The sequence below is a fragment of the Oncorhynchus mykiss genome, chromosome 17 (assembly GCF_057628025.1).
Source record: "Oncorhynchus mykiss isolate SJ-2025 chromosome 17, ASM5762802v1, whole genome shotgun sequence".
Classification (NCBI taxonomy): Eukaryota; Metazoa; Chordata; class Actinopteri; order Salmoniformes; family Salmonidae; genus Oncorhynchus; species Oncorhynchus mykiss.
In genome coordinates this window covers 15,709,322-15,735,117 of record NC_143038.1, presented here as the reverse complement: position 1 = coordinate 15,735,117, position 25,796 = coordinate 15,709,322, and the positions used below count along the sequence as shown (strand labels likewise).

The following is a 25,796-nucleotide window of genomic DNA, read 5'->3' as shown; positions in this document are numbered from 1 at the left end:
TTCCGGACAAAATATTGCCCAATGCGCATGCGCTTTCCCCAACATGGCAGCTCAGGTAGAACTGTCATGTTTAGATACATTTCCAACGCACTTAAATCCTTTACACGTGCTTGTTATCAAGTCACAGTTTAGATATGCGTTTCCAAGTTGCAATGAGCCTACTTCGACCCTTTTATTCACCTCACCGAAGCTTCAGACACTCGGGAAAACTGCCGTTTTGCTCTGCGCGCACTCAACAGAGGAGGCGTCAGGTTGTGGATCGGATGGAAACGACACAACTTTAAAACTGTACACAAGTAAGATCTTTCTCAAACACTATGGTCTCCAGGATGATATAAGGGGAGTTGTACGCTCACTGTCACCGTTTTCCCTTAGAAAAGTTGTTATAGGGGCACGAACAAGACAGAGTTTCAAGTGGGCAAACTCGGAAAAGTTTTCCAATGGACTTCTCGTACTGGCTTCGTGCCAAGGTCAACCACTATTGGCACGACAAGGGGACTCGCTATCACTTCCCTATCACCCTTTACTTGGAGATGATATATCTCAAGTGCAACACTCTCTGTTCGACTTAGTTGTGTTGGAGTGTACACCTATAACGCAGGGGATGATAACAATCAACACAACAGTGGTGGTCACCGACTGCAGAGACATTGCGCAACATGGTGCACTGGAGACCTCGAATGCTTTGGCTACTAGAAATTTGACCTCGCTATTTGTCTCTGATTTTGCACACTACGCGAATAGTCTTGGCGGGGGAAGCTCTTTACTTGACAACAGGCAAGTATTGGACTCGAATTTATCCGCTTTTTTGCAAGCACTGGAGTGTAGGCTGGATGTCAGAATCGTGGATATTCGTCGCTTGTACCGTCAAGGGAGAATTGTACTAGTGGATAAGCGCGATGCTAAAATCGATTTAGACAGTACTGTTTTCGTAAGCAAACAGTTGCTGCTCAAACTCGGGTTATTCAACCGTGAGTGGGTAGTGGTGTCTAGGTTTAACTGCTCATCAGATATGACAAAGACGTCCTACAGAGGCGAGTCCCTTCCAAGTCTCGGGCAAGCGGATGATAACGCACCTGGCAAAGAGCCATCTAAGGGCACCGAAATGGTCCACCTCGGCTCGGTTGTTGTGGCAGATTTCAGCAAGTGTGCAGAGTTGGACCTTCAAGACAACGTTGGCTTCATATCGCCGACTCATTGGTTCAACTTGTCGAACGGAGAGCCAGTGCCAGTCAGTAGCAGAGCTGTGAAAATAAAGGTGAGTAAATATTTGTACATATTTGTTCTTACATTTTAGTTGAAAGTGAAGTGTTGTGTGACGTCCTCCATGTCCATTTGCATGCAGGTTGTCATTGCAACTCAACTTTTTTTCTTCTTAGTTTATATTCAAATCAATTTGAATAGGTTAAAGGGAATGTTTAATATGAAAGGGATGTGCATGCACATATACGCCAATTCTCAAATCCTGGAACATCCAAGCAACTGACAATTTGGGACACAGATTTGTCTTCATATAATAAGGATCATAATGCTGAATTCTTTGCTGCATTTCTTTGAATTATCTCAGAGATGGAACCGGGTCGTTTCTCAGTCAGGTCTTCAGCTTTCTGAGAGCCTCTCTCGATCAGCATCACCGCTGTTAGCCAAAGAACTCCACATTGATGCTGTCATCTCCCCAGAATACAGTTCTCATGGTCCCTTTGACAGTATCCTCTGTGAGCACTTTACCATACCAAGGTTTGTGAAATAGTCTGCCCTTCAATCTGTACTAATTCTAAAAATGTTTTGTATTAATTAGTAACCAAACAGAAGTGAATGGGTTGACATTGGGGAGGGACTACATTTTCCGTTGGTTGCAAAATATTTTTCTATTTTGTGCACTAATGAATGCGTCTCTGGTCTTGGTTTGTGCTTCATTCTGTTGCTGGTTTGTTGTGTCTTCCCTGTAGGATTTGTTTTGCACGCACCGTGCTGTATTTGACCTTTTATCTTTGACCTTTGTTTCTTCTCTCCCAGACTTGTGCAGCTGGGTGGTGTTTTGGGCATCCCATCTGAAGGGCATCCTGAAGTCTTGGAGAGCAACTCTGAGGGAATCACAAGGTCCACACATCAAGCAGACTAATGCTTACACTTATTTATCCATTTACCCTCAGGAACAACCGATGGAGGTTGACCACAATGATTTAACAAATGTTTCTCCTATACTACTACTATAGTGTGTGTCAGATAAAATGGCGTGCCACCATATCTTACTGCTTTAAAAGTCAAATCAACATGAGCACATGATTGGGTATTCAATGACACTTTTCTTACTTCGAACTCTGAACTTTCGTTAGGTGGCCGGTTGTGTATTTCAAAGTGAAAAAGGTTTGTGGCTCTACAGAGGAGGAAGACCAAGGTCCTTACCTTGCAGACACTGTCCACACATCTCTATACATGGTACGTTTCAACTTTTTACATAAAATGTCACATCAATAGCCAGATTCAGACAGTTTTAAAACTGCATGCATAAAGTGAACATTCAATACTACTTATGTCTTGCTCTTTTGAGTGGTGAAGTATGTATTTCAATAGGCCTACGCTTGGAACTAGGCTAGTGCAAGGCCCCTAAAATGTTGAGATACCCCTACCTGAGGTTTAACAAAACACGACCATGTTTTCACATATCTTTAAGTTAAGTTCTCCCATATATGAAATGGGATGTGCATGTAAAAATGTACAAATACATTATTGTAAAAATACATTACTGCAAAAGTGTTTACATTTGATAGATATTGTGAAACCCCTTAACTCAAAAGTGCAGAGTAATGCCCGGCTGGAGGGGCGTGGGTCACGTAAGCTCATGCAACCCAATATTGCAAGCTCTGATATTGCTAAAATCGTAAATACAAGTAGTCAGCTGTCTGCCCTACATACACAAACAAACAGCATTAGGATGTCTTAATGCATTTTTGAAATATAGAGCTGTAAACACACAAGTACAATACTCGGAAATATCAACTATGAATAAAATGTAAACTTCACTTTTTGGTAGCTATTCAATAGACAACTTTCCAAGTTAAATTTGTTCTCATTCAGTGCTGTATGGTCCTGCCTGACAAAAATCCATACAGTTACATGTTTTTTGATGTTCTGGCTATTGTAATTTTATTTTAATTTAATTATATTTATTTCGGCCCTTGAGCAAGGCAGTTAACCCCCAACAACAACTGCTCCCCGGGCGCCGATGACATGGATATTGATTAAGGCATCCCCTCGCACCTCTCTGATTCAGACGGGTTGGGTTAAATACCGAAGACACATTTCGGTTGAATGCATTCAGTTGTGCAATTGACTAGGTATACCCCTTTCTCCTTCACTACATATGCACACTGTAGTGTAACTGCCAGCACGTAATACAACAGTCAGCTACTCTAGTAGTGTATGTATAGCCTTTTCCCCATTTAAACTAAGTGTGCAAGGTTGATTCATAGTCTTTGAGGTGACCAAGACATGAGTGTATCCCTACAGAGTGAGAAGACAAAGTAGCCAGTGGTGGTTGTAGTTCTGGGGCCTGACCTGTAGCCAGTGGTGGTTGTAGTTCTGGGGCCTGACCTGTAGCCAGTGGTGGTTGTAGTTTTGGGGCCTGACCTGTAGCCAGTGGTGGTTGTAGTTCTGGGGCCTGACCTGTAGCCAGTGGTGGTTGTAGTTCTGGGGCCTGACCTGTAGCCAGTGGTGGTTGTAGTTCTGGGGCCTGACCTGTAGCCAGTGGTGGTTGTAGCTCTGGGGCCTGACCTGTAGCCAGTGGTGGTTGTAGCTCTGGGGCCTGACCTGTAGCCAGTGGTGGTTGTAGTTCTGGGGCCTGACCTGTAGCCAGTGGTGGTTGTAGTTCTGGGTCCTGATCAGCTTGCACAGCTAACTGGTCATTCTTGTCAAGCTGCAGTGACAAGAGCAGTGTCCTTCCTGTATGACTGGTGGGGTATTGGGGCTATGGGGTGATCAGTTTCCATTTCTACAGTTCGGTGTTGTCAGTCAGCAGATGCAGCTTGCATACCAAAGAAACCCATTGACTAAGTGGAATGTTGTCCCAGCCTGAATGATGCTTGGGGTACTGGTTGGTTGTAAGGAGAGTCTGTGAAACGGCTGTCACAAACATACTATTTTTTATATATTGAATGTGGTAAAAAGTCATGCAGGTCATGCCCTACATATTTCTTTATATTCCTTTGGAAGTCAGTTAGGATGGTAATTTGTCTGATATTAACTGTGGAAGGTTGGCATTGATAACAGACCAGCAGGAGATGTGGAGTGTGAAAGAACCTGTAAGGGTGACCTCAGGTTACGTAGAGGTCATAGACTAGGTCATAGACTGTGATTAAGAAGCATTGGTTTTGAGGGACAGCACAGTTCCACACACATACATTTGAAGATGATCCCTGGGATTTGATGGACAGTAAAAGGGTTGCAGAGGAGCATGAAAGCTAATTCTTCACATGTGAGTCCAGTTCAGATTGGTAGCAAAATGGGTACATATGAGGGCAATGCACACCAGCATTTTCCAGATGGTATTTTGGCTGTGAATGGCCTGATGTGCGGCAGTACAGTTCCATGGTGTCTCTAGTAGTGCCTGAGGGAAGGACTGATGCTGGAGTGGGCTTATCAAGGACTCCTTCTGGGAGATTCAAGATGTTATTGACATTGGAGAGGTTCAATTGCTATGACATGTGAAGGCCCACAAAGTTGATGGCATTTCTTGTCAATGAGTGTCAGGTTGTGTTGGTTCATTGTAGTGAACACCAGCCTTACGCGCTTGTCATGTGTGGTTGCATTCTCTTCATACACCATAGCTGTCACTAAGTCAATATATACAGCAACTCCAGGGCAGACTGCCAGTATGGTGGGCATGATTGTCTGGAAGAAGCAATGTGCCAGCTCGACCTGAACAGGATAAAAACCACCGGAACATTGTGCATCACAAATGCAGTAAGCCAGCGGGAGGCCATGTTTGATTCAGGCAGACAAATTGGACTAGCAATGAATCAAAGCTCACTTCTAAATGTATAAGTAGGTGACTTAAGAGCCCAATCCTGGAGTGGCATGTTATACCACAGTGGGGGGGAAGTTGTAGAGCTAGGGACTGAGTGTCAGAATCCAGGGATGGATTCTCTTTTTGTTGGAGCCTCCCGGTTGTCTCATTGATCGTTAAAGAGGCTTGTGACTTGGAATACTTGGGGCTGCCATGCCATGCAGTCTGCTGCCATTTTATATATCCAGACAAGGATGTTTGAGTGTATATGGTAGGCATATTGGATTTATAACATAGGTGAAGTACACACAAATAGAGTACAGTGAGTACAGTGCAGCATAGTACACAAATCACAAAAATGTATCTCTTCAAACGTGAACTTATACAGGTGATTAAACCACCATTTAATGGAAATGTGGCAGCCATATTGGATTTTGGACACAATGTTGGATTTGGAGTCTAGGCCCCCCCCACCCCAACGTAATTGCGACAGTAGGGGCTTAACAAATCCAATCCACAGAGGAACCTTTGACTGAAAAAAATGACAGTTTTCAGTGTCTGCGATACAACCATCCATTTCAATAATGGGAGATATGGAAAAGCACGGTTCTGTTTGTTATACCTTGGGCAAGGGTATCTCAAAAGCTAAAGCCCTTTTTGAGGATTGTCTACGAGCTTAAAAGAAGAGATGTCACAAACATCAAAGTAAACATGACTAGACCCCTTACAAGTTTGGAGACTACATCGCATTTGCTAGCAGAGACATTTGCGTTGGCTAATTTAATGATAAGTAAGGTCATTTCACCCCACTGTTTGCCAAGATGATTAGCTCGTCAGCTAAAATTGTTTACAGTTATTTAGCAACCGCTCCTACACTCTTTTGCTGCTTTAAACACCTGTTTCAAAATGATGAGGTTTCTCCAGTTTACTTTTTGCAACTGACACACACCTTCCATGCATATTACTTGTCCTTTTAGGGCGGCTCCACCAATAGCCTGGCTCCCTGTTCCCTTGTTGGCGAGGAGCCTTCCCTCTGGACTAGCCTGTCTCCTCCTGGGCTCTCCAGCACCGTGGACCAATTCTCCACTATCATCCAGCCCCACATGAATGAAAGGTCAGTGTTAACTCAGCAAGATGACATCATTTTACACAACTGGGCTGTAGTCATTAGTGCAAAAGGTTTTGCGATTTAAAACGCTTTGCAACAGAAACAAGAGTTTCTTATCGGACATCTTATTGGAAGGTCAGGTAGTCCTTCCCCTTTTTCTATTTGGTGTCTAGTAAATGCGGTCCTGGGCATCTTCCCGAAAACAGACACGGACATAAATGCAATTCAAATCATCCCGGTTACCATTATTGGCTTGTATATGTCAGCTGATACCGCAGACCCAGGGCAACACGGTAAACAATATGTAAAGTGTAAGTGAACAAGATTTAGTCATAGACAATGTATGTAGAATAACTGTTATCCCCACTCCTTTGTATCACTATGCTGACTTTTTTTGTATCAACTTATTTTTGAAGCTCTGCTGCTCTGATGAGCGGCTGCACCATCCTCCTCCTGGGACCGAGTGGCAGTGGAAAATTCACCTCTGTCAGAGCTGCATGCCGTAGACTCCATCTGCACTTAGTGAAGGTACCCTTCAGAATCACACAACTGGCTTATTACAATATTGAATTAAAATACTAATGTACATGTATTAGTTTTTATGAGGTTACTCGCTCTATAGCCATTAGATTTGAGGTAGTAATATGAATCATTTCATGTGAAAAACTCAGTCCATAAGCAGATCAAATCTAAGGCTATCCTCACACTTAGTTAAGGGACTTAACTTTAGTCTTAAGTTGCTTATGTCAAATGTTTGGAAATGTTCAAAAGTTTCCTCTCTCTGCCCCTGTGCAGGTGGACTGCGTGACCCTCTGCGCCGACACGGCCGCCTCCTGTGAGGCGAAGATGAAGTCTGTCTTCCAGCGAGCTGAGGCCCACCGGCCGTGCATCCTGCTGCTCAGGAACCTGCAGTTGCTGGGCCAGCCCAGGGATGGCGCCGAGGAGGATGCCAGGGTCATAGCCGCCCTGTGCCAGTTCATTGCCCACGCCCCTGCCAGGTAGCCCATCCATCTTAACATCTTAACCAAGGCTAGAATTCAGTCGATCCCGGTCATAGCTATGATTATGCAGTGCCTTTGTTACTACTACTGTAAGCTTCTGCCTGTGTGCGCGTGTGCACACACACAAAGATGGCGCTGACGGAGATGGCAGAATCGCGACTAGCTCTTAGAAAACTTTGCAGTATTTCGTTTTTTTACATTATTATATCAGGAAAAGTTTTGTCATTACATACAGCCGGGAAGAACTATTGGATATTAGAGTGGCGGTAACTCCCCAGAACTGCCAGCATTATGACCAGGATTACGACTTCCCTGGAGCAGATCCTTTGTTCACTCTCCCCAGAGCAATTTAACTTATTCCAGAGGCCGACCCAAAAATATCGGCGGCTGAGGAGAGGCACTCGAGGCGGCCTGCTGGTTCGACTTAGGAGGCGCGCACACCACCCACCACTTCCGAGTATATTAGTCGCTAATGTTCAGTCTTTGGATAACAAAGTTGATGCGCTTAGAGCAAGGATTTATTTCCAGAGAGACATCGTGGCCTATAACATATTTTGTTTCACAGAAACATGGCTCTCTTGGGATACTCTGTCGGAGTCGGTGAAGCCAGCAGAATTCTCAGTACATCGTGCAGACAGGAATAAATATCTCTCCAGGAAGCAGAAGGGCAGAGGGGTGTGTTTCATCATTAACGATTCATGGTGTAATTCTAGGAACGTACAGGAACTCAACTCATTTTGTTCACCCGACCTAGAATACCTCACAATTAAATGCTGACCATATTATCTCCTAAGAGAATTCTCCTCCGTCATCGCCACGGCCGTTTACATCCCACCTCAAGCCGAAACCTCGACGGCCCTCAAGAACTTCACTGGGATTCATGCAAACTGGAAACCACATATCCTGAGGCTGCAGTCATTGTAGCTGGGGATTTTAACAAAGCAAATCTGATGACTAAGCTGCGGAAGTTCTATCAACATATTGACTGTCCTACTCGCGCTACTAAGGCTCTCGACCATTGCTATTCAAACTTCCGGAATGCTTACAAGGCCCTCCCCCGCCCTCCTTTCGGCAAATCTGAGCAAGACTCCATCTTGCTCCTCTCGTCCTATAGGCAGGAACTCAAACAGGAAGTGCCCATGCTTCGTACTATTCAATGCTGGTCTGACCAATCGGAATCCACACTTCAGGATTGTTTTGATCACGTGGACTGGGATATGTTCCAGGTAGCTTGCGAAAATAACCTAGACGCATACACAAATATGGTGACTAAGTTCAATATGAAGTGTATAGGCGATGTAGTACCCGCTGTGACTATTAAGACCTACCCTAACCAGAAACCGTGGATAGAATGGTAGCATTTGCTCGAGACTGAAAGCGCGAACCACCGCATTTAACCAGGGCAAGGTGACTGGTAATATGGCAGAATATAAACAGTGTAGTTATTCAATCCGCATAAGCATTTCGCTACACCCGCAATAACATTAGCTAATCATGTGTATGTGGCCCATAAAACTTTATTCGACCACACTACTTATTCTGATATCTGGAAGCATCTACATGGTGATAATAGTGTTTGTTTTTTGTTGTCAGATAAATGGGACCTACTGCGTAAATAACGCAATGTGAATTCAGTTGAATTGAGCCACCGTTACTTTTAGTATCATTGAATGAAGGCAAAGTAGGAACGGCTACGTCTATAACCTCCGTCACTCTCTCCCCCTCTCTTTCCCCCTCCCCCTTAGCGTGGTCGTGGTGGCGGCGGTGAGTAAACCCCGGGAGCTGTCGTCTGACGTGATGGCAGCCTTTATCCACCAGGTGTCGATAGAGAGCCCCAGTGAGGAGCAGCGCCGGGCCATGCTGGCCAGCCTCAGCGAAGGCATGCCCCTGGGAAGGGACGTCAACCTGGCCAGGCTGGCCAAGCACACTGCAGTGAGATCCATAGCATGGTTTTATCCATTATATTCATACTTCATAGACACCAGCCCAATTCGGATTCTCCCCAATATTTCTGTTTACTTGTTCACATCCCCCTTCAAGGATTTAAAAGGCACCAGATTGGTTTAAAGACCAATTGAGAATCTATGGAAGTGAGTTTGGTTTTGTGGAAGACACATTCGGAAGGACCATGACTTTTGATGATCCTTCTAACACCTCCCCCTCTATCCTCTTTTTATATTTTTCTCTATACCTCCCTCTCTCGACTCACAGGGCTTTTTATTGGGGGACCTCAGTGCACTGCTGACTCAGGCTGGTAAATCTGCCCACGCAAGGATACTCCAATCCTGGTGAGTCGTACACCTGCAATTGCTCTCCTCTTCCCCATTGAATATCCACTGAACTCTAGCAACTATGCACAATGTGTTGTTCTTGTTATATTGTATATTGTGTCCTATTCCTTGTGATTCTCTGTTGGCTGCATATTACTACTTTTACTACTTTAAAAAAAGGAATTATTTCAAAAGGACATCATACCACTACAGAATGACTGAGGCAGGCATTTGTGTTCAGTTTCCCAGAGGGGGCCAGTGTGCAGGAGGAAGAGGACCTCTGTGCCTGTGGGGTAACCGTCCTGGCCCAGGACTTCACCAATGCCTTGGAGACCCTCCAAGACGCCCACTCTCAGGCCATCGGAGCCCCGAAGGTACACCCCGAAAATGGGGCGCACGACTATATCTCAAATGATCTAAATAATCGTCCCCTTCCTTGCCTCTTCTCCTACATTGCATTGGCCTGAAAGAACTGACCAGGTGAAAGCCAGTCTAATGATGACCTTCCACCATATTGTTTTCCAGACAGTGCAGATAAAGGACAGATAAGCAGTTTAGATGAAACCCATGTCTCTGTTACGATTCTCTACCCTTCTTTTCACTCGTTCATTCCCCCTCATGCATTTAAAAATCATTTGATTTGTTACAAGCATGGCTCGAGGGAGTTTCCCACATATTCCTCATACCAGTCCATTCCTTTTAAATCCATGAGTGGAAGTGTACGAGTGCACACTTCACGAGATGGGTAGAGAATTAGACTGTAGCCCATGTTTCACTGGCTCAGAGGAGACTACTGACACTGATCAACTGTGTATGGTGGAGAAGTGTAACGTGTGTGTGTGTGTGTGGTCAGATCCCCAGTGTGCGCTGGCAGGACGTTGGTGGCCTGCAGCAAGTGAAGCGGGAGATCCTGGACACGGTGCAGCTGCCCCTGGAGAGGCCCGAGCTGCTGTCCCTGGGCCTGCGCCGCGCTGGCCTGCTCCTCTACGGGCCTCCCGGCACAGGCAAGACCCTGCTGGCCAAGGCTGTGGCTACAGAGTGCTCCATGACCTTCCTCAGGTAGGAGACAACCAGAGGAGACTGGATGACTGGGTCAAGTTCAGTAGGGCACACTGTAGTGAAACAGTTGCAACGGGAAAAAAGTGTTTCTTATTGGACAGGTTCAGATAGCACCTCCCTGTTTTCACGCAACGTTTTATCCCAACTGTACATAACCTTGGTGTCAGGGGAAAAAAGGGATGAGAAAGCTGGAGAAATGTCACGGAATGTTGCAGATACATTTCTTATATAGAGCCAACATTACCTATTCTAAGTGACGGAGAAGTGTCTGTTCTACATAATAGATTTCTATCCGATTGTTCTGCAATGTTGCACCCCCCTGAGCCTGGACACCGGGTAATGAGCATGGTGAATAAGCAAATCATCCATATTTGTTCCACACATTCAGCTGAATGATTGTGCTTGAATCCTGATGGCTTTGTCTTCCTCTTCGTTTAGTGTCAAAGGCCCGGAACTCATCAACATGTACGTGGGTCAAAGCGAGGAGAACGTGAGAGAGGGTGAGTGTAGTAGTGGAGTTAGATGGCTGTTTGTTCAACTCCCCTGGGCCCGGCACATGGCTTGCCAGTAAGGTTTCGTCAAAGTGACCTTTCTGCGTTGCACGCGCTTATCAACTCTAAATCGGGCCCTAGTTGAATACATGCAATCAACTGTAAGTGCAGTTTACACCTCTCTGTAAAACCCCGATGAAGGTCTATTGACCGACACATCCCTGTGAGATCAAACAAATTGTTTGCAGAGGATCCAAGCTCACAACTACTTTTGCACTGCCTTATGCTTGTTTTTCTTCATGCTCCTGTTGCATTGTCTGAAAACAGCCTAATGAAGGCAAGAGGTCAAGTCTAAATATACGCATTTATACTACCGTTCAAAAGTTTGGGGTCACTTAGAAATGTCCTTGTTTTTGAAAGAAAAGCACTTTTTCTTTGTCCAATAAAATAACATAAAATTTATTGGAAATACAGTGTAGACATTGTTAATGTTGTAAATGACTATTGTAGCTGGAAACTGTTTAGAAAAGGCCCATTTATCAGCAACCATCACTCGTGTGTTCCAATGGCACGATGTGTTAGCTAATCCAAGTTTATCATTTTAAAAGGCTAATTGATCATTAGAAAACCCTTTTGCAATTATGTTAGCACAGCTGAACACTGTGTTCCTGATTAAAGAAGCAACAAAACTGGCCTTTAGACTAGTTGAGTATCTGGAGCTTCAGCATTTGTGGGTTCGATTACAGGCTCAAAATGTCCAGAAACAAATACCTTCCTTCTGAAACTCGTCAGTCTATTCTTGTTCTATATTCCATTCAAATTGTAGCCGTTTCCAGCTACAATAGTCATTTACAACATTAACAATTTCTACACTGTATTTCTGATCATTTTGATGTTATTTTAATGGACAACAAATGTGCTTTTTTTTTTCAAAAACAAGGACATTTCTAAGTGACCCCAAACTTTTAAACGGTAGTGTACATTTTGTGAGAGCCAATGCCCTATGATGTGACTGTCCTGTACATATGATTTCCAATAAAATGGTTCTTCCTCTCTCTCGTTCAGTTTTCTCCAAAGCTCGAGCGGCGGCCCCTTGTATCATCTTCTTTGACGAGCTGGACTCTCTAGCGCCCAACAGAGGGCGCAGTGGAGACTCTGGTGGAGTCATGGACAGGTGGGTGGGATTGATTTTTGGACAATACACCACTGAAAATGATCATTATGATTTAAAAAAAAAAAAACATTTCGGCAAAGCGGTTAGATCATGTCATAAAATATTATGCAACAAACACAGGTTATTTTGGAGCTCCAGAGTCGCCCTACATTTTCCGTAGGTGAAACTGGACTTTTTTACATTAAATTTTTCTCAATGAGGCCAATGAAAGTGTGTGGTAGTATACATTGAATAATCTTTCTACTGAAACACTGTCATTTTGTGGAGCGTTAAAATATCATGAAGGTGTTTTGCGTGTTCAGAAGATCAGTGACTGTCTTTTCTTGTAAAACTCTGCTTCCCTCTATTTATATAGGATCAGTTTACCCTCCCCAAATTCTGACCTTAATTGTTGGGGGGAAACAACCGAAAACTCATCATAGCTCAGTGCCTAAGGACAACTTCATCCTCTTCCTTGTTTGAACCTGATCTCTGTTAACTCTAGGGTGGTCTCTCAGCTCCTGGCTGAGCTTGACGGACTTCACTCCTCTGGGGACGTGTTTGTGATTGGAGCCACCAACCGGCCAGACCTGCTCGATCAATCATTGCTCAGACCTGGCAGGTGAGATTCAAATGACGGTTTGTCTAGTCAATCAGTGTGGGTCTCCTCACAAAGCAAATGTCTATGTAGTATACGCCTACAGGCATGTACCTTCTGAAAAAGTCATCTTTTTAGATGTTGGACGGGTCTGTACTTTATTGTTCTAAAATCCTTTTTTTGTGTCTTTTCCATTGTTTTTGACCTTATGGTTTCCTCTGCTGCTTTTTCAGGTTTGACAAATTGGTGTATGTTGGGATAAATGAAGACAAAGAGTCTCAGCTGCAAGTTCTGAAGGCCATAGTCAGAAAGTATGTGTGTCCTGCCTGATTATAATTTATTGTCAAACGTGAACAGCAAAAAGCTGGTAAAAAGTACTGGTGTTTTTTTGTTCAATAGTTATCCTCGCAGAATCAAGGTTAAAGTGCAGAAGTGTGTTTCAAACATGGTGTTTGTGCTGTATGTGAATTGCTATGCGTGTCTGTGTGTTTCTGTCCTCTCAGGTTCAAGGTGGACCCCAGCGTCAGTCTCCAGGATATAGTGGAACGCTGCCCTCCTCAGCTCACAGGGGCGGACATATATGCTCTCTGCTCCGACGCCATGATGTCTGCCATTAAGAGGAAGATTGCACGTGTCACCGACGGTACGTTTGGCCCTCACAAATGGAGACATGTACATTTTCCTTGTAAAGTTCGGTTAAAAATCCTCCTTCAGGTGTAAAAACAATTTTTTTTTAAGCTTAAATACAGGAATTTGAAAGCCTGAAACAGAAGCATGGAAAACTGTGATGCATGATTGCCTTGACTGTTCACACGAGTGGGCTAAACAAACGGTCAAATCATTTGAAAATACAACAGTTCCACTTTTAATATTTAAATGTAAATAGAATGGCGAATCTTCAAGGGTATCTTTATCTTGTCCATTTATTAAAAAACATTGTTTTGGCGTTTTTAAAATCAAATCCATGTGGACAATCTATCCAAATAATGTGCCTATAAAATCCATAGTCTCATTGCTGTAAACCCATTTTGTTTATCAGCTGAATTCTTGCGTTTGTCTTATCCCTACAACCTCCTCGTATCATGTACTGTAGAAACAAATCATAATATGAATGCATCTTATTTTGGCAACACGTGGACGGACACATTACGAGATCATTCAGAGTCATGTTCAGAAGTTTTTACTACAGTGCAAAATTTGTGGCAATTGTTTCTCTATGAATTTTTCATTCCACAAAAACTTAAACCATTATAAATGATGTACTGGAAAATATATAAAATACCATTCTTTCATATCATGCTTTCTAAATACCAATGTCATATCTACTGTTAATAGTATTTTAAGAGGTGACCGTCTCAGTTCCTAGAGCCCTATGGCAACCTCAAGCGTTAGTAACAAGTGCAATAAGGACTTATTTATCTCTTTCACACTCTCCTTTCTCTCCACAACCCCCTTCTACTCTGCTATATTCTCTACCCCCTTTTTATTGTTTCCACTGCCCCTCCTTTTCTCTCTTGCCCTCTTTCACTCTCAGGTCTGGACACCGAGGATACTCCTCTCATACTCTCTGCCGAAGACTTTAACCAAGCATTGGATTGCCTCAAACCGTCCGTCTCTGAACAAGAGCTGCTCAAATATAAACTCATTCAGCAGAAACTCACTGCAAAATAACCAAGCCACCCAAGCCTAGTGCCGCCCAGTTATGGAGCTAAGCTATTCTCTTCTGCATGCACTACGTTACCCCAAATCCTCTACCACAAGCGTTTATTCCTCAAGTGTTGGCTCTGCAAAAAAACTGTGCTTGTGAAATTATCTTCCTTTTCTCTGCACTAATGAGTGAATGAGCAGTGTCATTTAGGCCAAGGGACCAAACTAGTACACAACCTAATTAATGCAAAATATTGTAAGTGGACCACATTTGTACAGTTTGCGATTTGCAAAATCAATCTGAACAGTCAACGTAAGGTTTGTGCTGTATATTTGTAACCAATAGTTTCTGAATTGATCTTAACTGAACTTGGCAGTGTTAATGGCAGCAACAAATGCATATGAACGTTGTTCAAATGAAAACTAGTATATCCATGTCCCAACTTTACTCCTAGGAGGGCCATCACTTTCCTATATTCTCAGTGACACTAATGCTGCTGTTCTGTTTAGTTTCTCTAGTCTCACTGGAGTTACTAGCCATATGTTGTCCAATTGAATTCCATTAATTGCAAAGTTGACTCTCAACTTTGAGTCTTGCATTTCAACAGGATGTTCCAAATCCGAGTGGTTTATTATTCCAATGCTTCCCCAACCTGAACTATTTTGAATGCTGGTTTCTTTTACAAGCCATCCTTTCAGAGACTTGTTTGAGCAACAAAAGACCCAGCCAAGCCATCAAACAGTTTAAATAAAAACAATGAATGTAATGAGTTGATGGAAAACCAGCATACTCAAGTTCTCCTAGACCAAGTTTTGGGTAACACTGGTTGATGCTGAGTTTCCCCTTCCACCCTGTAGATCATTTGCATAAAATAAATTCAGTAATACAAAATTCACTATTATGAAACATTTTAAAAACATGAATCACTTAAGTACAGTTTAGAACAAATACACATTGAAACTAAGCTACCGCATTAATCCACGAGAATGTATCCGGTCACACTTTATATTAAGTTGGCAGTTTATTGTTTTAAGAAATCATTTGTTACAGCATGAGTGTATATATGAGTAACAAAGCGACGTGACGTATTGTTGGAGGAATTTCAATGTGTATGCTTCAAACCAGAGTTGAGCTTGAACTAGAGTTTAGTAATTATCTACGTTAATTTAGGCTATTCCAATTTTGAAGATTGAAGATTGTATAACGGAAGTGAATGTATTTACATGTGAAATGGGACAACTTAGTATAAAGTGTAACCATGAAAAATGAGTAATTTATCATATTCAAAGATTGCTATCAATGTGAAAAACGATACTTATATTTTTGTATGGTGAGACATTGTGCTTCCCATCTCATGGTAGCAAAAATGACAATAGGATTACAAAAGTAAGACAAACAAATCTATAAATAGTTAATTGTGTTAACTATAACTTTCAAATGGTGCAAACTTTTTTTGCTAGCGAGGTTAAGTGTTTGTAATTTATGATCTGATTTAAAAAAAAGTGTATTACTTGGGTTGGTAAAATAAACTTTACCAAAAATATTAACTTGCTTTACTTGAAACCTTGCCAATACACTGCAGTGCCATGATATTTTAAGGGCTTTGTTATTTCATGATACCTGATTTGTGAAAGCTTGCCATTCACCTAAATACAATAGGCAATATTAGATAATGTAGTAAAAAAATTAACAAAATGTTAATTGCCAAACAGATTTTCTGTCTTGTAAAATAAGGAAAAATGATGGGTCAGATTGTTAATGGCGACTCTTTCATTGGCCCAGAGTTGCATTAATCGCGTGTACCTACTGTGGTTTAGATATTTGCACCTGCTAGCCATGGAGAGGCACTATTTTCTTATTCACCCACTCAAACACAATTTTGCTTATGTGAAACAACAAATCATTCTCTGACTGGAAAAGATCTATCCTAAGAACACAGCGATAGTTCTGTTAAACTAAATGTATGCCACTGGATGTAAATAATGTACAAGTCACACTCATTGTACTATAATGAACCATAACAAATTTGGATTTGAAGAGATATACAAATGGGTGTGTAGGAGAAGATCTCGATTTAATCAGGGGGTCTAGATCTCTGTTGCAGATCCCTTGTTTTCACAAAAGACGGTAAACCTCTCTGTTTGCTTTGGCTTTTAGTTCGTTGCTTCGACAAAGATTGGAAACGTAGTTCTTCCATGTCTTCGTCTTTCATATCCAACTCCGGTGGGGAGATCCTCTTTGCCAAGACCTCAAGTGAAATACGGCATTCGATTGCAGGTTCTATAAGACAAAGAACATGTGTTTTTCAATTTGATCATCATTTGTATTTTGACAAATGAACTGATTAATTGCTATAACAGTATAGTTCAATATTCATTTAGATATGGCAACGATAAGATATCAAGATAATGGGAAAAAAACAAAGGACACACTTTGGTTACTTAGGCAATTGTAAAGTATACAATTGATCCAGGTTGAAATATGCTAACTGCTTCCACTGGGAAATGATGATTACAGAGGCAAGATGCCCACTAGGAAACGGGCCAGATCATTAGCATGCCACTAGCATCGGAGTTTATGCTGCTGGTGGGAATTTAGTTCTTAAGATGTTGATTGATCCTGTACGTTAGATCTTATTGCCAACCAGACGTCGGACCATGTAGGTTGAGGGGGTGCTGACCTTTTTGAAGCCTTCACATTGATTTACTTAACTACTGCACCCCATCTTCACTATGCCAGTGCATGTAGTGTTATCCTATCCTAGAGACTATGGCTGTATTCAGAATTACATAGTATGTTTAGCTGCAGTGTATGAAGTATGTGTGTTTAAATATGGTTGACAGACCAGGATGTCATACAACATTTGCCCCAAAATTGAATAACAGCAAGGAATGTCTGATTTTATATAAGAATTGCAGATATAGATATATTTTCTACCACTGAGGTCGCACAGATGAGTGCAGTACCAGAGACTCTAGCAGCAGAGGGCACACATCAGGAGTACAAGATGAATATGGGGATCTATGGAGTTTCTCCAATAGAAGTAAGCGCTTACAAATTTAAGTAAAAATGTTTATGGCAACCGGGGCTCAAATGTAGATATGACACTGTAACAATGTTTAGATTTAGCCATGAATCGGTCTATTCCCATTGTATGTTGTAAAACTTGCCACTGGTGGGACACATCAAACGAGTGGAAAACTGAATGCAGTACAATGGAGTAAAATTGTTTTCATGTTATGGCTAAATCAAAGTGGCTATTTATTGTATGAGATCACTGTACACTGTCACAGGAGTGTTTATTTCTATCCCAGAAGGCATTACTAGAGGAAGGAGTTGTGGCTAACACCAAAGATATGCCCCTATTTGTCTCAGATCTGATTGACATTTTTAGCAGCCAACACTTCTCCTTAATGATAGTATTCTGATGTTTGAAATCAAATTGTCATGAGAATGGGAAGCTAGCTGTAGCCCAAGCTAGCCTATTAGCAAGGTACTAACTCGAGATAACTCTACAGTAAAATGACAATATTCTTGTCAAGAGTTTGGGACCTCTAGGTGTTGGATTAACATTAGCATTTGCAATCCCGCCCAGAATACCTGCCCATATTCACTACCGGATCTAGTATGTTTAGTACAATGTTGCATGATCATGTATTTAGCAAGTAGTTCCCCATTCTGAACATAGCCTATGGTCATGTGGAGTGCCGTTTGGCATATTAGTTAATTACAGTAAACTGTGGTCTGTCGTTGGGGTTCTTGACTGGTTTTTGAAACCTGACAGGTAGGTATCACAGAACTCTAATTATTAAGCCGAATATTAACCATCAACTTTAGTGTACAGTTAATATTTTATCCAGTTACACTTTACATCAACAGGTATAACACATTATGCAAAACTTCTCAGAAGCATGTTTTGGCCTCCTTATGTCTTATATAATCTAGTAATGATCCTGACTACGTTTTGTCACTTGAAGATTGGATTAGACATATTGCAAGCCTTATAATACGACATCTCAAAGGCTCCCTACATGCTGATTTTCACTGTCGGCTTTAAACAAAGTGTTACTGTTTATCCCTTTACAGTAGGCATTATTCATTTATGATTAGAATGTACTGTTTCTATTAAGTGATGGAAGACCACACACAACACACACTCATTTCCTTAGACCAATAACTGTTCCTCAATCTCAACTGTTGGGGTTGGGTATCTCTTGTGACGGGTATAGCTATTTAAGAATCATCCGTTTTGAGGGGAGGGAGTTTATTCTTACATGCAACACTAGCCATATTTACCGCTTACGTGGCCTTTGCTACTTTTGTGCGCTTCATCCTTTTCCTCCGCATGAGGGTCACCTGAGGCCTTTTCAACCCCGCGATGAGCAACAGCAGTCTGGGCCGGGACTTGGTGAGCCAGCTTCTCAGTAGCGTCCCCTTGGGAAACCTGGGGGAATGGTAACAGCTTAATCCACTAGTTTATACAGCACGGTGTACATTTTATATGACTGCTAACTTGACTGTTACTGACTATCTGCACAAGAGGTTGTCCATTGTTTTAGTAATTATATATGAAGGCGAGGAAAAATAATCTCATACAGTCATGCATGTAATTTCCCTTGGAAGCTTGTGTCTGTTACTGGTTCCACATTTAACATGGAACGAGATGGTCAATACTTTTAGGCATGAGGCTTGGAGGTGAAATACTTGTTTTCTTTCTTTTAGGCAGTATTGACCAAGATAATTGCACAGATGAAATACGCAATCATTCATAAGTACAGACGTCAATAATAACTTGGACCCAATTTGGCAATCAAATACGATATTTACTTAATCGTTCATCCCGAGTAAAGGCCCTGCTGCCAGTTAATGGATTTGAAATGACCATTATTGGATCTCCTTTCACATAATCATATTGCTGTCCTGAAAACGTACTAATGTTGAGGATAAGTAACACCACTTTGTCAATTACCTGAAGCCCTTCAGGTGAGACTATACAGCAAGCAGCTAACTTGCAATTTGATCAAGATCTGATCTCAAGCTAAGTATAATGTTAGTGTGATTTAACTACACTGCTCAAAAAAATAAAGGGAACACTTAAACAACACAATGTAACTCCAAGTCAATCACACTTCTGTGAAATCAAACTGTCCACTTAGGAAGCAACACTGATTGACAATAAATTTCACATGCTGTTGTGCAAATGGAATAGACAACAGGTGTAAATTATAGGCAATTAGCAAGACACCCCCAATAAAGGAGGGGTTCTGCAGGTGGGGACCACAAACCACTTCTCAGTTCCTATGCTTCCTGGCTGATGTTTTGGTGAATTTTGAATGCTGGCGGTGCTTTCACTCTAGTGGTAGCATGAGACTGAGTCTACAACCCACACAAGTGGCTCAGGTAGTGCAGCTCATCCAGGATGGTACATCAATGCGAGCTGTGGCAAGAAGGTTTGCTGTGTCTGTCAGCGTAGTGTCCAGAGCATGGAGGCGCTACCAGGAGACAGGCCAGTACATCAGAAGGAGGAGGCCGTAAGAGGGCAACAACCCAGCAGCAGGACCGCTACCTCCGCCTTTGTGCAAGGAGGAGCACTGCCAGAGCCCTGCAAAATGACCTCCAGCAGGCCACAAATATGCATGTGTCTGCTCAAACGGTCAGAAACAGACTCCATGAGGGTGGTATGAGGGCCCGACGTCGACAGGTGGGGGTTGTGCTTACAGCCCAACACCGTACAGGACGTTTGGCATTTGCCAGAGAACACCAAGATTGGCAAATTCGCCACTGGCGCCCTGTGCTCTTCACAGATGAAAGCAGGTTCACACTGAGCACATGTGACAGAAGTGACAGTCTGGAGAAAGTTCTGCTGCCTGCAACATCCTCCAGCATGACCGGTTTGGCGGTGGGTCAGTCATGGTGTGGGGTGGCATTTCTTTGGGGGGCCACACAGCCCTCCATGTGCTCGCCAGAGGTAGCCTGACTGCCATTAGGTACCGAGATGAGATCCTCAGACCCCTTGTGAGACCATATGCTGGTGCGGTTGGCCCTGGGTTCCTCCTAATGCAAGACAATGCTAGACCTCCTGTGGCTGGAGTGTGTCAGCAGTTCCTGCAAGAGGAAGGCATTGATGCTATGGACTGGCCCGCCCATTCCCCAGACCTGAATCCAATTGAGCACATATGGGACATCATGTCTCGCTCCATCCACCAACGCCACGTTGCACCACAGACTGTCCAGGAGTTGGCGGATGCTTTAGTCCAGGTCTGGGAGGAGATCCCAGGGGAGACCATCCACCACCTCATCAGGAGCATGCCCAGGCGTTGTAGGGAGGTCATACAGGCACGTGGAGGCCACACACACTACTGAGCCTCATTTTGACTTGTTTTAAGGACATTACATCAAAGTTGGATCAGCCTGTAGTGTGGTTTTCCACTTAAATTTTGAGTGTGACTCTAAATCCAGACCTCCATGGGTTGATAAATTTGATTTCCATTGATAATTTTTGTGATTTTGTTGTCAGCACATTCAACTATGTAAAGAAAAAAGTATTTCATAAGAATGTTTCATTCATTCAGATCTAGGATGTGTTATTTTAGTGTTCCCTTTATTTTTTTGAGCAGTGTGTATATGTGTGTGTGTATATGTGTGTGTGTGTGTATGTATATATGTATGTGTATATGTGTATATATATATATATATATATATATATATGTGTATATATATATATATATATATATATATATATATATATATATATATATATATATATATACAGTGCCTTGCGAAAGTATTCGGCCCCCTTGAACTTTGCGACCTTTTGCCACATTTCAGGCTTCAAACATAAAGATATAAAACTGTATTTTTTTGTAAAGAATCAACAACAAGTGGGACACAATCATGAAGTGGAACGACATTTATTGGATATTTCAAACTTTTTTAACAAATCAAAAAGTGAAAAATTGGACGTGCAAAATTATTCAGCCCCCTTAAGTTAATACTTTGTAGCGCCACCTTTTGCTGCGATTACAGCTGTAAGTCGCTTGGGGTATGTCTCTATCAGTTTTGCACATCGAGAGACTGACATTTTTTCCCATTCCTCCTTGCAAAACAGCTCGAGCTCAGTGAGGTTGGATGGAGAGCATTTGTGAACAGCAGTTTTCAGTTCTTTCCACAGATTCTCGATTGGATTCAGGTCTGGACTTTGACTTGGCCATTCTAACACCTGGATATGTTTATTTTTGAACCATTCCATTGTAGATTTTGCTTTATGTTTTGGATCATTGTCTTGTTGGAAGACAAATCTCCGTCCCAGTCTCAGGTCTTTTGCAGACTCCATCAGGTTTTCTTCCAGAATGGTCCTGTATTTGGCTCCATCCATCTTCCCATCAATTTGAACCATCTTCCCTGTCCCTGCTGAAGAAAAGCAGGCCCAAACCATGATGCTGCCACCACCATGTTTGACAGTGGGGATGGTGTGTTCAGCTGTGTTGCTTTTACGCCAAACATAACGTTTTGCATTTTTGCCAAAAAGTTCAATTTTGGTTTCATCTGACCAGAGCACCTTCACAAAAAAATACAGTTTTATATCTTTGTTTGAAGCCTGAAATGTGGCAAAACGTCGCAAAGTTCAAGGGGGCCGAATACTTTCGCAAGGCACTGTATATAAAAATTTACACACACACACTCAGGTTGTAGTCATTAAAACTCGTTTTCAACCACTCCACACATTTCTTGTTAACAAACTAAAGTTTTGTGAAGTCAGTTAGGACATCTAGTTTGTGCATGACACAAGTAATTTTTCCAACTATTGTTTACAGACAGATTATTTCACTTATAATTCACTGTATCACAATTCCAGTGGGTTAGAAAGGAGACTTGTTGTGTCTCCTAGAGATGGACGTACTTCGGTTCGAAAAGTGCAAATCAATCCCAGAACAACAGCAAAGGACCTTGTGAAGATGCAGGAGGAATCAGGTACAAAAGTATATATATCCACAGTAAAACAAGTCCTATATCGACATAACCTGAATGGCCGCCCAGCAAGGAAGAAGCCACTGCTCCAAAACCGCCATAAAAAAGCCAGACCAAGGTTTGCAATTGTACATGGGAACAAAGATCGCACTTTTTGGAGAAATGTCCTCTGGCGAGATGAAACAAAAATAGAACTGTTTGGCCATAGGGACCATTGTTATGTTTGGAGGAAAAAGGGGGATGCTTTCAAGCCGAAGAACACCATGCCAACTGTGAAGCACGAGGGTGGCAGCATCATGTTGTGGGGGTTCTTTGCTGCAGGAGGGACTGGTGCACATCACAAAATAGATGGCATCATGAGGAGGAATATTATGTGGATATATTGAAGCAACATCTCAAGACATCAGTCAGGAAATTAAAGCTTGGTCGCAAATGGGTGTTCCAATTGGACAATGACCCCAAGAATACTTCCAAAGTTGTGGCAAAATGGCTTAAGGACGACAAAGTCGAGGCATTGGAGTGGCCATCACAAAGCCCTGACATCAAATCCTGTAGAAAAGTTGTGGGCAGAACTGAAAAAGCGTGTGCAAGCAAGGAGGCCTACAAACCTGACTCAGTTACACCAGCTCTGTCAGGAGGAATGGGCCAAAATTCACCCAACTTATTGTGGGAAGCTTGTGGAAGGGTACCCGAAACGTTTGACCCAAGTTAAGCAATTTAAAGGCAATGCTACCAAATACAAATTGAGTGTATGTAAACTTCTGACCCACTGGGAATATGATGAAAGAAATAAAAGCTGAAAATTAAAATAAAGTGGTGATCCTAACTGACCTAAGACTGGGAATTTTTACTAGGATGAAATGTCAGTGAAACTGAGTTGAAATGTATTTGGCTAAGGTGTATGTAAACTTCCGACTTCTGTGTGTGTGTGTGTGTGTGTGTGTGTGTGTGTGTGTGTGTGTGTGTATTACCTCAAGGTATTTGCTAGGCTGCAAAGTTTGGGTGTCCCTTGCCCAATTCTGTGTTGTACATGTTTCGTTGCCCCCAATTAACTTGTTTTTGCATGTGAATATGCAAAGAACATGCCAAAAACAATGTGGCTGACAACCTGAACTTTTGATCTTTTATGTGACCAACACTCTTGGGTTTACCGTAAAGTTATGGACTGCCAATGCGCACACATCAATCTCATCTCCTCTGATACCTATATCACCAGCCTTTTTTCTATATGAATTTTAGACTAATGCAATATTCTTACCTTGCTTATCCTTAAAGCATGCACAGTTTAAACACCTGAATACTTGGAGGAAACAATTTGTTACTATGGTTGCTGACAAGGGCACACAGCCACACGCTACTGAAAGACCCGTACATGCACGTTCTGCATGTATCTTAAAAAATGTATGGCGGCAATTTCCACCCTAACCTATATGGCGTCAAACTACTGAATAAACTTCATCCACTTTGTCGCACACTCTGTTGCATGAGGATATCTCGAACGACAACTAGGCCGGGACAATGGATTACACTAACAGAAATAGCTTTGAATCACACCTAATCAAATGGCATCTAAATTGCACTCACTTGTGGCAGGCTTCCATAAAGTAAACCTGAAAAAGAAACCAGAACAGTACCTCAACCAGTAACAGTCCTCACCGAAGCACCATAGCTACCTTCTTACACCGAGCTCACATGCTTTGCTATTGCACAGCGGCAGACGTGTGAGCAGTCTGCACCACGGGTGTGCCTTTTAGCCCATACATATGTCTGACCCCTCGCAGCCCCACCGAGTTCTGACTGCTGAGCACGATGGAAAATATAAAACCTTCAATTGTCTGACTTTTGCTGGTCGTGCGCGGCTAAACTGGCCAGAGAGAAATCTAGCAATGTTTAGATGTGGTATGGCCTTGCTGAAGCCATTGTTGTTCCTCTGTGGGCTTGGTGTTAAATGTACCGAGGGCAACATTGTTTGTTCAGTGCATCCATCCCCGCTCCCTCTTCCCCCTCACCATTGCCACTTTTCATTAGCTTTATGGAAAGAGGTCAGGATAGATTTCCCCTTTTCTCTGTCCTCTCAAGTGGTACAAGGTTAGGAGTGGGATGTCTTCAATTCAAAATGAGTTGTTTAATGTTGTACCTTAATCAATGTTCTAAAGCTTTAGGAGCCTCTTCAGATATCATGTTTGATTGAAGCCTAGTTGTGAACCCTCTGAATTGTGCTTGACCTCTTGATGACATCTAGGTTAAAGTAAGTGTCTGGTCGTTTTCAAGTAGTTGTTCAATAAATGTCATAGTCCTTGCTCAGTGTCGGAAATCCGAAACATTTCACCAAGTGCTAAAAAATAATAATCTTCCATTAGAACATTCCTTGTTGATAATGGATATTTCCACACCCTTGTATTTCCACATTATACATCCATGTTGTCCTTTTCTGCTCTGATAGTGCACCCTCTCAACTTGCGAGAGTGAGGAGATTGCTATTATGCAGTTTACAATTCCAGCCCCCAACCTGAGAGCTGAAATCTTGCCATTTTGTTACTGACCAGTCCCCTGAGTCAGTTAAGCAAGATAACAGACATCATTCTCTCCTGTCTGTCCTGTAGCAACTAGCAAGAGGAGCTCACTCTTAGTGTCTGTGCAAATCTTAAAGCATTTGCCTAATGACCAACCAGGCATACACTGTCACTCTTAGCAAGTGTTCTTCAATAGCATTACAAATGTTCCTCATTGGTAGCTAAAGATTACAAACACTGATAAGAGTTAAAATATAGTTCTAGCTCTAAAATATTCATTGAGAATAACTTTTCAAAGTAGAACATACCGTAGTAGTCTGTGTTTGGCATGAAAACTACCAAGATACCACAATTACTTTCTTACAAGTTATTAGCACTTGCCTTAAATACATCAGGAGTTGAGAGGTTCTTACTCCTGAGCAATAGTTAAGAGTTCAAGTATTATAAATGGAGGTGAGGAACTCCAATTGCTGCCATTAGTATATTCACACCCAAGCTACCCCTCTTTAAAGCCACACAGTCAACTTCAACTCTTCTTTCGGCACACGACTTACAGTACTCGCCTAAAGTTCCTACCTCTGGAGGAATAACAAACGGAAAGCAGTCCTTACCAATTGACCCCACACATTTGTTAGGTTATGCCCCCCGTGTCCCTGCAAAGGCACATATATGATCCTGATCGTTTTTTTTTTTCTTTCACACTAGAAGGTTCAACCAGGATGCAAAAACAAATCGGCTAAATAATAGGAGGCCATGAAGTCCACGGGGGAGGCAGGGAGGGGGGTTTAAAAAGGAGGGTCCACTCAGCAATTCTCACTGCAAACCGCAACGGATGATCCTGGCCAGCCAGCCAATCAGGGGGTCGACTTGCCCCGTTGCCATGACATCCGGCACTTGACCAATATAAAAAACACAACCATTGGACAATGTAGAAAGAGGTCAGCCAAACTGTCATGTCCCCACAAGAAGTGGGCACATAGAT

General features: G+C 42.4%; 1 protein-coding gene and 1 long non-coding RNA gene across 3 annotated transcripts; one reads left to right on the top strand and one right to left on the bottom strand.

Annotated features, from left to right (window-relative positions):
* Positions 1 to 15,876, top strand: pex6 (peroxisomal biogenesis factor 6). Its single transcript, XM_021568249.3, has 17 exons — positions 1 to 1,258; positions 1,568 to 1,737; positions 2,017 to 2,100; positions 2,337 to 2,439; positions 5,983 to 6,119; positions 6,530 to 6,641; positions 6,909 to 7,111; positions 8,860 to 9,046; positions 9,326 to 9,402; positions 9,626 to 9,758; positions 10,238 to 10,443; positions 10,882 to 10,943; positions 12,000 to 12,108; positions 12,593 to 12,709; positions 12,919 to 12,996; positions 13,189 to 13,328; positions 14,220 to 15,876. The coding sequence occupies exons 1-17, from the start codon at positions 44 to 46 to the stop codon at positions 14,354 to 14,356; spliced, it is 3,270 nt and encodes a 1,089-aa protein (XP_021423924.3). The 5' UTR covers positions 1 to 43; the 3' UTR covers positions 14,357 to 15,876.
* Positions 15,325 to 25,595, bottom strand: LOC110493777 (uncharacterized). Of its 2 annotated transcripts, none has more exons than XR_002469191.3 (3): positions 25,426 to 25,595; positions 18,630 to 18,777; positions 15,325 to 16,613 (listed from the first exon to the last, which is right to left on the bottom strand). It is a non-coding gene; the product is annotated as an uncharacterized LOC110493777 (long non-coding RNA). The 2 variants fall into 2 exon arrangements; XR_005036965.2 differs by lacking the exon at positions 25,426 to 25,595 and adding an exon at positions 23,936 to 24,093.
* Positions 25,596 to 25,796: the final 201 nt, after the last annotated feature.

Coding starts and splice junctions, on each gene's coding strand:
- pex6 (XM_021568249.3), top strand. CDS start 44: ATGGCAGCTCAGGTAGAACTGTCATGTTTAGATACATTTCCAACGCAC. Junction 1,738..2,016: donor GAGCACTTTACCATACCAAG/GTTTGTGAAATA, acceptor CTTCTCTCCCAG/ACTTGTGCAGCTGGGTGGTG. Junction 10,944..11,999: donor CGAGGAGAACGTGAGAGAGG/GTGAGTGTAGTA, acceptor TCTCTCGTTCAG/TTTTCTCCAAAGCTCGAGCG.